The 12,591-nt window shown below is 34.0% G+C and overlaps 1 protein-coding gene across 1 annotated transcript; it reads left to right on the top strand.

The window, feature by feature from the left end:
• The first annotated feature begins 1,279 nt into the window (after positions 1–1,279).
• Positions 1,280–3,536, top strand: LOC104104825 (dormancy-associated protein homolog 3). Its single transcript, XM_009613010.4, has 3 exons — positions 1,280–1,512; positions 2,211–2,375; positions 3,166–3,536. The coding sequence occupies exons 1-3, from the start codon at positions 1,398–1,400 to the stop codon at positions 3,267–3,269; spliced, it is 384 nt and encodes a 127-aa protein (XP_009611305.1). The 5' UTR covers positions 1,280–1,397; the 3' UTR covers positions 3,270–3,536.
• Positions 3,537–12,591: the final 9,055 nt, after the last annotated feature.

Below are 12,591 nucleotides of genomic sequence, written 5' to 3'. Positions count from 1 at the left end.
TGGCGTTATATACGCATCACCACCTGATCAGCTGGTATACGTTGATGATTTCGCCCACAGAAGCCGAGATGATATGATGGGATGCCCTCAGAGGCTTGATGATGTTATGTACGCATATACCTATGCATGATATGATATTTATATGCATATGCATGACATTATAAATGTTTCATGATTCACAGAGCTATTTAGACTTACAGATTGAGTTTTTTACTCAATGTTTCTTTCATGTCTTTTATATACTGCTTTCATGCCTTACATACTCAGTTCTTTATTTGTACTAACGTCCCTTATTTGGGGACGCTGCGTTTCATGCCTACAGGTCCCGATAGACAGGTTGACAGTCCTCCTAGTAGGCTATCAACCCAATGGAAGGTGTTGGTGTACTCCACTTGCTCTGGAGTTGCCTATGTGGTCAGTATGCTTAGGACATGTATATATTGGTGTGGCGTGGTCCTGTCCCGGCCTTTATGACGTTTATGTACTCTTAGAGACTTGTAGATATATGTCATGTATATGGATGATTGTATGGCCTTGTCGGCTTATGGTTTGAGTATATAAATGATCATTTCGATCCTATAGGCATGTATGTCACATGCATAAGTTTGTATATCATGTTGGGTCGTCCTATGTCGAGTATTCCCTTATGTTTTATTCTCGTTATCTCATGACGGCCCTTCTGGCCCACTTACTCGTGATGGTATGATAAGAAAGATATGTTACGTTGGTACTCGGTTGAGTAAGGCACCGGGTGCCCGTCGCGGCCCTGCGATTTGGGTCGTGACAATAACGAACCACAAAACCAATTGACCCGGAAAGCTCTAATTGTTATCTAATTTTCATTATGACAAATTATAATTAAAACTCACTCACATTGGGCAATTTACACTGTAATAAAATTATTTCTAAAAATAAGAAGATGAAAACAATTTCCTTTGCTCCTCATCAACTCGCTAAGAAACCGACCTAAAAAGGCCAAAAACCCAGTTTACCGCTATCTGGATTTAGTTAAGGGCATATTCGACATTTTAAGCTGATAACACCCCGTCACGTGACTTGCTTTATCAACTCAATGCTTATTAGCCACGTGGCGAGAAGCCAAAGGATAAAACGCCGGCTTTGGCACGTCGATCTTATCCCTATATACGTGCTCTTAAATCCAACCGTTTATTTCATCTCAGATCTAGCAGATACAAATCAACGGTTGAGAACCAATCTCATCCCCAAAATTTGTTCGACCTTTAACGCTTCAGCCGTCAATAAATAACACTCCCCGTAGCTTCAATTATTCCTCGATAGACAATATACGAGAAAGTACTATCCCAACGGACGTAGTTTCTTTCTCTCTCTCTCTCTCTCTTTTCCCCTTAACGTGCGCCGTTTCGCTGTTCTGCGCCATGAGCTTACTTGACAAGCTCTGGGATGACACCGTTGCCGGTCCCCGGCCAGATAGTGGCCTCGGGAAACTCCGGAAGTATTCTACTTTTAGCGCCCGTTCTAATTCCGGCAAGGGTACGCTTTTGTTGCCGGTTTCGTTCATCAATTAACAAACGAATCAATATCTATTAGAATTCGTTTAGCAAAACTGAATTACCTTTTTTTTAAAGCAAATCTGAATTATCACTTATGACGTATTATATTTATTTTGTGAAGGTTTACGAATTACGATAGTAGTAATTAAGTAATTAACGTGTACTCCAGATCGATGATATATGTTATAACTTGAAGGTATCTATTGTTTTCTTAAGGATCTGATCGTTAAAGGTTAATCGGCAAAAATAGTGCAGCTGACGTTTATTTCCGTCTCAATTTGATGACAGACCAAGCAGAATTTGAAATAAAATTTGGAGATTCCTTTAAGTAACTGTTTGTTTATCAAATTAGTCTGTTATTTCAATTTCAAACTTGAAATATAGCATTTGAAGTTTGATATACATGTTTCAGGAAGAAAAAATTCATGTTTTTATTCACAAAGTTTTTATTTTATATTCTATTTCAACTTCAAATACTACTACTATTTTTTGTTAAGCTCTACCAAATCATGTACAAAGGCGTCACTTTTCCCCCTTAATAAGGACTGCATGATAACTTATCCAAAAATGAGTAGAAAAAGGCGATTTTGATAGATAACTCTGAGAAATCTGCAATTATCGTTACGTTTGGGGAGATATATTCGATTCTGACGAAGCACTTGTTCTTTGTTGATACAGAATCAGAAGTTTCGACACCGAGATCCTTCAGTGAGGAAGCAAGTAGTGAGGATGCGGTAAGGGTGACAAGGAGTATCATGATAGTAAAGCCTCCCGGGAGTCAGAACAGAGATTCACCTCCCGTTTCTCCCGCCGGTACCACTCCTCCGGTCTCTCCTTTTGCCGGTAAGCTAACACTTCTTTTTTGAATGGTTTCCGATCTGATTCGTTCCAATATTCTGTTTTCGCACCGTCACGTCCGGCGGCTCGTTTTGCCAGTGGTTAGCCATTAGAGTAATTCCTCGTTTCCTAACCGAAAGTACCCTCCAGGAAATGAGGAGAATCAGAGATCTAGAAGAATCTTGTAAGGTTATTATTGTAAATTCCTTTTAGGTAGAATCATTGAGGGGTATAGGAGTCAAGGGGCAAATGTGTATTTTTGGGAAAATTGACAAATTCTTGGAGGATAATGCGAGGCAATAATGGAGGTATTAGGTGGAGGCAATTGTTTTAAGTAAGTGATGTCCACTTTGAAAGTGATATCCTTGCTAGAGTCCACTGATGTGTTTAAAAGACAAAATTGGTGTTTGGCCCACCACACCTCTCTACAGATACGTACTGTGCAGGCTGTTTAGGCTTATATAAGTAGCCTATAATTGAATTAGCAACTCTTTGCATACCAGTTTGGTATAGTGATCCAGTTTAGTTCTATTATTGCCTAATCCTTCTTATGACTCGGCCCATGTTGCCATTAAGGTCAAGACATCAACTTAGGACTCTACTACCCTGACGTTTCAGAGATTAGCAGCATGTCTTCATTCCTCTGTAGTTTCGTGGAGAATTTTTTGGGTGGGAATTTTATGATGTAGTTTTGCTTTTAATCAACTTGGATCTAAAAATTTTGCATTAGAAATTTTGCATGGTCTGATGTACAACCTGTCGAAATAATGAGACTAATAATTTGATGCATGATCAGGTGCAGGAGGAAGAGAAGCATATTGGTCCCGTAGGCGATCATTTGCATACGAGAATGCTAGTGGGGTTGGACCCAGAAGTCCTCGTCCTCCTTACGACCTGTAAGATATAGATCGGGTTTTCTTTTTTTGTTACCCCTCTTGAGGCGGCTGTATTTAGTCGACATCCTTGACATTTTCCTGGTTGAGAATGTTCTGTGTGGTCCTGTGACAGTGTGTGTGGGGTGTGCTTAATTATGTAAATAGTGTTAGTCTTGCGGATGTTGTGCCGAGTGTTTAGCACAAGTCGTAAGCAACGAAGTTCGTCATGTATTCTGCTCTGTATCAAAGCTTACCTTTTAATGTCATGTTGTTTACTGTCTTGTCTTAGAAATGTTATTCATAGACTTGTGGTATCGATAGTCTCAATTCTAGTCTAAATTAAAAACCAATGGGCGAAGAGGCCAAGTGGGGGACGCAAACGAGTCGGAGATTTTAAGGAGTTTTGTCAAAACATTTATATCCTTATTCCTTCCTAAGCTGATGTTAACATTAATAAATGATACGTTCACTTTCCTTGTTAAGATTTGAAAATATTACCTCTCTTACAAAAATCAAATTACGTATAGCCATTGTGACGGGCATTACTAACCAGTTATGAATATCTGAATAAAATGAAAATATTTGAAGAACAGTAAAATAAAAGGCTATTCGTTAAAATTGTTGAATGATTTGCAATTTTCTACCCCAAGGTCTCTGTTACTTGCACTATTCTATTGCTGGTCTTGTGACCAAACAAAATGATCTTAGCAGGCGCTAATGATAGAAATGTGATGTGTTGGTTAAAAGTTCGTTAAATGCCCTATTATACTAGTATTAAGAATTGATCAACTATTAGTAATACTGTAATGCGAAAATACTGATGTTGCGATTATGCGGTGGCAAGAAATGAAGCTTGGATAAGTTTATGAGATCATAATTGTCCAAAATTTTACCTTATTAAAAAAATTGTACAAAATTACATATAGAGATTAGTGACCCATATCTTAATTAATGTGGAATATTTACCATCTTCTCATTCGCTTTGACTGCCAACTGAAATATGGATAACATAACATGGGTGTTCTTCATTGCGACACAAACATTTACAAGTGTGAGCATGATTTTGATACCATGTTAAGAAATGAATTCATATGTAATATAATTCCAAAAGCTAGTTATAAGGTGAATATTTCTCAATGACTATATGAGAAGATCCCAATTTGGACTATCATTTTAGTTGCGAACTTTCTGAAAAATAAATCAGGAAGGATATATGATTAATTCATACGCGTTACGCAATATTTTTTTAATTCAAGCAAAGCATGCTCAACTCCTAATCAAGAAAGTTGTCAGTTTTTCTTTCTTTCCTTTCTTTGGTGGAACTCTTTCATTCTTAACCATTTTCCGTCACCTTTTGGTGCTATATTTAATTTACTTTGCGACCTAATACAACTAAAGTGCAAGTAAAATAACAGAAAATGAAGGCATTCTAATAATTCTGCTAAATTTAGTGAGGGTCTCTGTATTTTACGCTTATAATTATCTTGAAATAGACTGGTATGGGAAGATAATGACAGATACATGAATGCTTGACTTGAACCAAACAAAACGACGACTTCTAAGTGACAAAATTAGACAGCGATGGCTTGACTTTGGACCCAATTGACTTGGAAAACCTTTGGTTACTGGGATTATGAAAATAATGTAGATCTAAAAATGATGTTATTTTACATTTCGTCTGATTGCACTTTTTATTTTTTGTATTAGTAATATAGATATATATTTATAAAGAAATATCGGTATACTTTTGTATTACATTAAATGTGATATAACAATAGAAGGATTAGTTATACTTGAATAAATAAAAAATGACAGAATTGCCCTTTTGCCAAAGCTCTTTTAAGTATTTCAAGGTTAAATTGAAATAAAAGTTCATTTACATTTATCCAATTTATTAAAACAAAACACATGTTACTAAATTATACACGGTATAGCTCATGTTTAGTGCAACGAACCAAACAAATTATATGTATCTATAGTTCAGAGATTATTAACTCTTGTATGACGCCCCTTGCATTTTAATTTTAGCATAATTTCGTTGGAGAACCAAAGTAGCACTAGTTTCATTTTTAGTATATCACTGCCACTTGTGAAAAGATTATGAAGTTTTATGTAAGTTATAAATTGTTTTCCAATCACATATCCACAAGACTTCTTTTGACGTTATAGTTTTCTTAGTAGAAATGAAACATGAGGTTGGTGAAGGAAGCTTGGGGAAAAAATTGTTTTCAATCAAACAAAAAGATAAAAAAAATCAGTTTTAAATTATTATTTTTTGAAGAACTTGTTGTGAGCAGTTTTCGTTTATGCAAAATTTGAAATACTATTCACTCTTTGTGTTCGGTTGAAAAGTAGTAGAAAAAATATTGCAAAGATAGACTGATTCTCCGATATTTAAAAGATTATTCTTAAACTTCCTTGACTCAGTTAAATGCAATAAAAAGGGGTTTTGGCATGGTATGACAATGTACCCACATAATTAGCAGAAAAAGCCATACTTATAAATATTGGCACCAGGTAGCCAATAACAGCTTGTTTGGATGTTTGTTACACATCGTTTCATAATGTATCGTATTATATTGTATTATATTGTATTGTATTGTACTGTATGGTTTGACGAATACCATGTTTGGATAGATTGTATCGTTTGCTGTTATTTCATGATATCACACACCAACAATATGAAGAATAAACTTGCAATATTATAAAGAAAAATTATGATACGGGGTAAATTTATTATATAAAAAGGTAAGGTAAATGATAAAATAAAATAATTTAATAATAATGAAGGATGAGATGAGAGAAAAAGACAAGATAACGCCGCAACCACACCAAATCGGTCGTTACATAAAGTGGCACATTTCGTCGTTACGTAACGACAGATTTAACGATACGATACAATAAAATTTAAGTAACAACCAAAACAAATATTGTATTTAAAGTAATAATACGATACAATACAATAGGTAACAATCATCCAAACAAGCTGTAAATGTATATCACTACAAAAACGTGTATATCACAACTTTATTTTTACTTTTTTTGTATATTATAATTTTATTTTCATTATTTATTTATCTAAAATATAAAATTATAAATATAGTTATTTAAAATTTATTGTCATCTCTATATCAATATATATCATAATTGTATTATTTATATATGGCAGTGTATAACACATCGAAAATGCGTATACCAAAATGGATATCACAGGTTTATTTTCCTTCTTTGTGTATATCAAAAATTTATTTTCCTTCTTTGTATATCAAAATATATATCAAAAAAATTATTTACTCCCACAACTTGCTCTGAAGATGTTATATCAAAAAATTATGTTCCTTCTTTGATCAAGAATAAAATTGAAGTAAGTTTATTTAGAATGAATTTCGCTCTCTTAAAATCAAATTGGACGATTTAATTTCCATTTAACTTTGTAGTGCCAAATCTAATAATGTATATCACGACATATAATGTAATATACACACATATAAACATGGTGATATATATAGATGTACGTCATCTCAAACACACATAAGTCGATATACAATATATATATATATATATATATATATATATCACCTATATTTATTTCATGTATATCATGCATATTTATATACCTGTCTATGTATATCAATAAAAATCTTGTGTGATATACAAACTGATATATAACAGCCACAACATGTATTAGTGATTATTTGTGAAATGCATATCACAATTTTATTTTCGTTCTTTGTGTATATCAAAATGATTATTAAAATTTTATTTTCATTATTTGTGTATCCAAACTATGAATTTATAAATATAGTTATCCAAAATTTATCGTTGTCTCTATACGAATATATATCATAATAAAAATAATTATATGATTTGTATATCGCAGTGTATAACATGTTAAATAATGTGTATACCTATATATATCATTAATTTATTTTCCTTCTTTGTGTATATCAAAAATTATTTTCCATCTTTGTATATCAAAATGTATATTATTATTTTTTTACTCCCATAATTATATTTATTATTTTTATGTCTTAGAACTTACTCTAAACTTATATATATTGCTACAGTGGAAAATATAAAAAGAATTCAAAAAAGGAATATAAAGAGGTTTTGGAGAAATCTTCAGATGCTTTTGAAAGAACATAAAACATAATTTTTAGGAAAATGGCTGCAACCAATTAGAAGAGAGAAGAGAGAAGAGAAGAGAGAAGAGAGAGAGATTCTTTAATAAAAAAAAAAGTAATGAGAATAAATGAATAAGACACCTGTTATGGAAAGGGGAGATAAGAGTACTTCGTACATTTTTGGAAAAAGATATGGAACGTAGAAGACGGAATACAGTTGCTTTATTTACGTGATGCACAACGAAGAATTGGAGAGAAGAGAGGTTCTAAATATTTTTTTTGCTATTTTTAAGGAAAATAAGTTTGGTTATTTGATGCTAATTGTTTTGGATTTCTATTGCCAAACATAATATAAGGCAAAAAAATTGTCAATTCTCCTTATGAATTGTCATACCATGCCATTTTATCCTTACTTTTCCCGTGGTTTCTTGCAATTGGACTTATAAGCCCATTAATAGGTCGCTTCGGTTTAGAAACCCATCTAACTTGAGTGATCCACGTCCATTCTAGGTTTAACCAAGAGGAATTTTCAGAAACCACAATAGTTTAGTGGCTATTAATTTTCTACAGCTATCATATACATATTTACTTCCTATAGCTAATATTTCGTTGTTACCGGATTGTATTCGATTTTTTCGCGCGACTGTATTCATGAATGCAATCGCGGAATTCGCCTAATAAGTAGGGAGTCCGGCTGTTTAATAACGGAAAGAGGATCAATTAGCGTGTATCACTCCTAATTTAACTCAACAAAATCAATTCTACGATTGTATTTATAAATAGGGATTACAGTTGTTTAATTATGTATTCCATGTATTCGCGCGAATGTATTTATAAATACAGTGAGGTAATCCGCCTAAAAAAAGTGATTACGGGTGTTTAATAACGGAAAGTTCAATATTGAGTTGTATTCAATTTCACTATATTGAATTCAGTTATATTCAAACAACAAAAAATAAAGAATATGGTGTATACCGTTCTATTCAATTCGACTGTATACATTGTATTCAATTCACCGATATTCATTATTCACTATTATACATTATATTCAATTCACCATATTCAATTCGACTGCATTCAAACAACATAAAATCACAAAAACAGTAATATTCAGCTGTATTAAAAAAATACAAACCTTTGGAATACATAAATACATGTGAAAATATAAAGTATTTATACAAAATATGTATTTGAGTGTATTTGTATAGAATATAATGTATTTGTATCATTGTGTGTGACTCAATAGCAAAGAAGAGAAGAAAGTTCGCGGGAGATGGCGTTTTTTCGGTCAAGTAAAATACTGTATACATTGTATTAAAACTAAAATGGAGACGAATAAAAAATCGGCCCTCAAATCTTCTCCGGCGACTCTACTCAGAGTTCCAAAAGATCAATCTGTAGACATGGCCAGATCTGTTCGTCTACTCCCTCTTCGCTTCAGATCCATTCTCTTCGCTTCAGATCTATCCATGGCAGGATGGAAGATTTGATACACTATATTCAATTTACTCAAAATAAAAAGTTTCGATCTATGTATCATTGAAAAGTCAGAAAACAAAAAATTGAGACAAAAAGGAATGTCCACCGTCACTGCTAAGAATGGTTGTTACGACGGCTTCCTTTATGAAAAAGGGAGAGAGATTTGAGGCAAAAGAGAGAGGATTGAGAATCTTGCTGCAGAGAAAGAAATCGTGTGCTAACTGAAGGAGGGAGAGAGAGAAATGTAACTGGCATATTTCACACTTTAATGGTAGTATATATAGAGTAGTAACTATATATTTTGCTATAAAATACAAAAAGTAGTTATAAGTAATACTCCCTCCGGTCCACAATAAGTGACCATTTTATATTTGTCACACCAATTAAAGAAATACGAACTCATAGAGAAAAAAAAGATGTATTCACTAAATTAACCTTAATTAATTGTTATCTTGACACATTGGAATATGTAAGTAAGGATAAATTTTGAAAAAAATAAAATTAATTCCTTCTTGATTATGTAAATGGACACTTATTTTGGACCAAAATAAAAAGGTAAAATAATCAATTATTATGGACCGAAGAGAGTAATATTTTAAAATTATTTTAATTTATAATAAATAGGGTGTAATAGTTTGTTACAGTAAAATTTCCTTTTAGCTATTATCACGAAGACCCAAAATTATTGTCCATTTAATTAGCTGATGTGAATCGAATTATGTGAACTATCTTTCAACTGATTTGAGTCAACTCCTAATCATACTAGAACCATAAGTGGTGTAGAGGATTGAAACTTGAAAATGACGTATATACAAAAGTTGCAATTAAGCTATTCGAATTTCGTGTTTTAAATCTGTATTGTTGTAATAAACAATTAAAATTTCTGAAATATATAAACAAAACAGAAAGTTAGTAATACTTGTTTAACGAAATAAATTCTGGAAAAATAGTATAAGAATAAATTGAGCCCACTGAATACACAGTGTGTCCTTAAGGAAATTATTCCCCTCAAGTACCCGAGGTGCTGGAATATATCCTCCCAGGATAGAACGATTTAACTCACCGGAGTGTTGGTACCAAAACACCGGTGAACAGCGAGCCACTCGAAGGCTGTAAAACACACTGGAAAATTTCGTGCAGAAGAAGAAGAAGAAGATCAGAAAATTTCGTAAGGAAAGATTCGGGGATTCAAACTCTATTTATAGAGTTGCTAATAATCCGGGAAAGAAAATGGGCCTGACCGGACCTGACCGGGTCGCGGGTCATAGGTTATTCCGGATTGAATTTTTTGTTAATTATTTAATTAATTAATTAAATAATTAAAAGAAATTTTGTCCAAAAAGATTAATCAATCAAAATCCAAATCCCAATCCCAATCCGAAGCCGAAGCCGAGCGAGCGATGACGACGGCGCGAGGCTTGCCTTCTTCTTAACTCTTTAAGAGTTAGAAGAAGAGCAATTAAATATATACCCATCAAAAGCCTTTTCTTCCTCCAATATGGGACAATGTCCCTTTGCCAAGGAGGAAAACTCAAATATTTTATTTTTCCTCCATTTCTCATTCACCCTTTTTAAGCTACACAAGCTTACAATCCCAATAATCCCCCACATGAATGGGGAATGGCTATAAAATAAAGGAATGCACGGACGCGTGTGTGTTTTACATGCAAGAATTAATTGCATCTGGATAAGTAGGTTTCCCTTTGAACTTTCCGTAGTGAACTTATATCGGATATACTCGGTCAATCGGTAGATTTGATATCTTTGAACCGTCGAGCTTTGTTGTATACCTAGACAACATAAGTCATACAATCAATCATTAACCATCTATGATTCTCACTGTCACACCTCCTTTTTTCCGATGGGGCGATAGGGATATGGGAGTTTTTTCAATTTAAGTGACATTAATCGAAATGAGATTATTTATTTATTTCAGAGTCGCCACTTGGAATAATTTATGGTGTCCCAAGTCACCGATGTATTTTAAATCCCAAATCGAGGAAATTGACTCTATTTTATGGTCCGCGAACACAGAAGACCGGGTAAGGAATTCTATTAACCCGGGAGAAGGTGTGAAGCACTCCCGAGTTCCGTGGTTTTAGCACGGTCGCTTAACAATCAATACTTGGCCTAATTATCTGATTTATTACATATTTAAAGCCTATTGTGCATTTTTACTTTTTAACCGCTTTTAATTATTTATGAAATTATTTCTGGAACAAGTCACGATGTCGTACACTTGTCGTTTTGACACATACCGCAAACCGCGCCACATGAAATGCACCCGCAATTTACAACATGCTTATTTTTATTATTGTTTGAAGTTGTGGTCGAGTCACGTGAAACGCACACTCGAATTGGTGTTGCGTATCATGACTATGCCACGGGAACCGTACCCATAGTCACGATAATTTATTATTAATCGCACCTAAAATATATCTAACGAGTGTTCATAATTGTTCCTAAACTAACTTGAGATTGATTGTGAGGCCAAATTTATGGAATGGGCATTGTGGAAGAAATGTATGATTTAACTATTATTAGCAAGTGACAAATTATAACTATTCCACGGCCCAACAACTGAAGCCCAACACCTTGTTATAGGGTCCAAATCTTCCTAGTTTTAAATCAAAGTCCAAATACTATGTTTCAAAACCACCCGACGGCCCAACGTTAAACCCATTTCCATGTGGCTCATTTCATCAAACCCATGTCATATTATTCTAAACTTCTAAGCATACCTCTAATCTACAACATAAGAATGACATGATACAAATTAAACTAATATTTCGCAAATCAGGACTAAACCAAAAAAATAAAAAAAATAAAAAAAAGATTCACCATTGAGCACTTTAAACAAACAGATTATATGCAAAGTAAATAACATAACTAAGAAAAAATAGATAACAAGACAAAACTAAATAATGAAAATAAAGCAGTAAGGACTAAGGATTCATGTTCTTCTATTGCAGCATATTGATGACAACTTAATAAAATGACAAGATAAAAGGGAACGGATCTTCACCGGTGGAAAACCATGTTTAATGTATTAATAAAGAGAAATCCAAGCCAAGCTTTGTACAATAGAAATAACCATTGAGCTAAGAAAACAGAAACCGAACAACAGCATCAGAACCGAAAACACAAACAGGACCTCAACCGAAAAACTTCTAACTAGAACGGACTTTCAGAGCTCAAACTTCGACTGCGTTTTAACAGTGGTGGAAGCCAACTGTTGAGTTTGTGTTTTCGGTTGGTTTACAGGTGGTTTGAGGTCGGTTTTTTGAAGGAGAAGATGAGCGGCAGCTGCTGCATTTTTCGTCGCATGAAGCAGCGGTATTTTCACTGCTTCTTTGAACTGTTTTAGGAGCTAAACTCGAGCTGTTTCATGGCAGGTTTTACCGGGTTTTAGAGTTGAAGTTTGGGGTGATATATGGTGGGTTTTTTTTTTTGGAGGAGAAGAGCTGGCTTTAATGGAGTTCTATGCATGTGCTTTTCATGTCGATCTCACAGTGAAGGTGAAACCAAGCAAGGAAGAAGGAAGAGAGATCTACTGTTGTTGCTCGCCCGGAGAAGAAGAAGAAGGCACTGCTTGGTTTTTGAGCTCTCCAATCGTTCTCTCTTTTAGATCTCTTTTTCCCCTTCTCCCATTTCCCTTTTTGTTTTCCCAGATCTGTTCTCCCCAATTTGCTCTCACCCCCCGTCCCTCTATTTTCTCCTTTTATTTTTCGTGTGTGTATATAT

Source organism: Nicotiana tomentosiformis, chromosome 1 (assembly GCF_000390325.3).
Source record: "Nicotiana tomentosiformis chromosome 1, ASM39032v3, whole genome shotgun sequence".
Taxonomy (NCBI): Eukaryota; Viridiplantae; Streptophyta; class Magnoliopsida; order Solanales; family Solanaceae; genus Nicotiana; species Nicotiana tomentosiformis.
The sequence above is the reverse complement of the archived record's forward strand: the minus strand, read 5'-3'. Positions and strand labels throughout refer to the sequence as shown.

What these genes read in the sequence shown, in the direction of transcription:
- LOC104104825 (XM_009613010.4), top strand. Translation starts at nt 1,398, where the DNA reads ATGAGCTTACTTGACAAGCTCTGGGATGACACCGTTGCCGGTCCCCGG. An exon ending in CCGTTCTAATTCCGGCAAGG is followed by an intron (nt 1,513 to 2,210) that starts GTACGCTTTTGT and finishes TTGTTGATACAG; the next exon opens with AATCAGAAGTTTCGACACCG. An exon ending in TCCGGTCTCTCCTTTTGCCG is followed by an intron (nt 2,376 to 3,165) that starts GTAAGCTAACAC and finishes ATGCATGATCAG; the next exon opens with GTGCAGGAGGAAGAGAAGCA.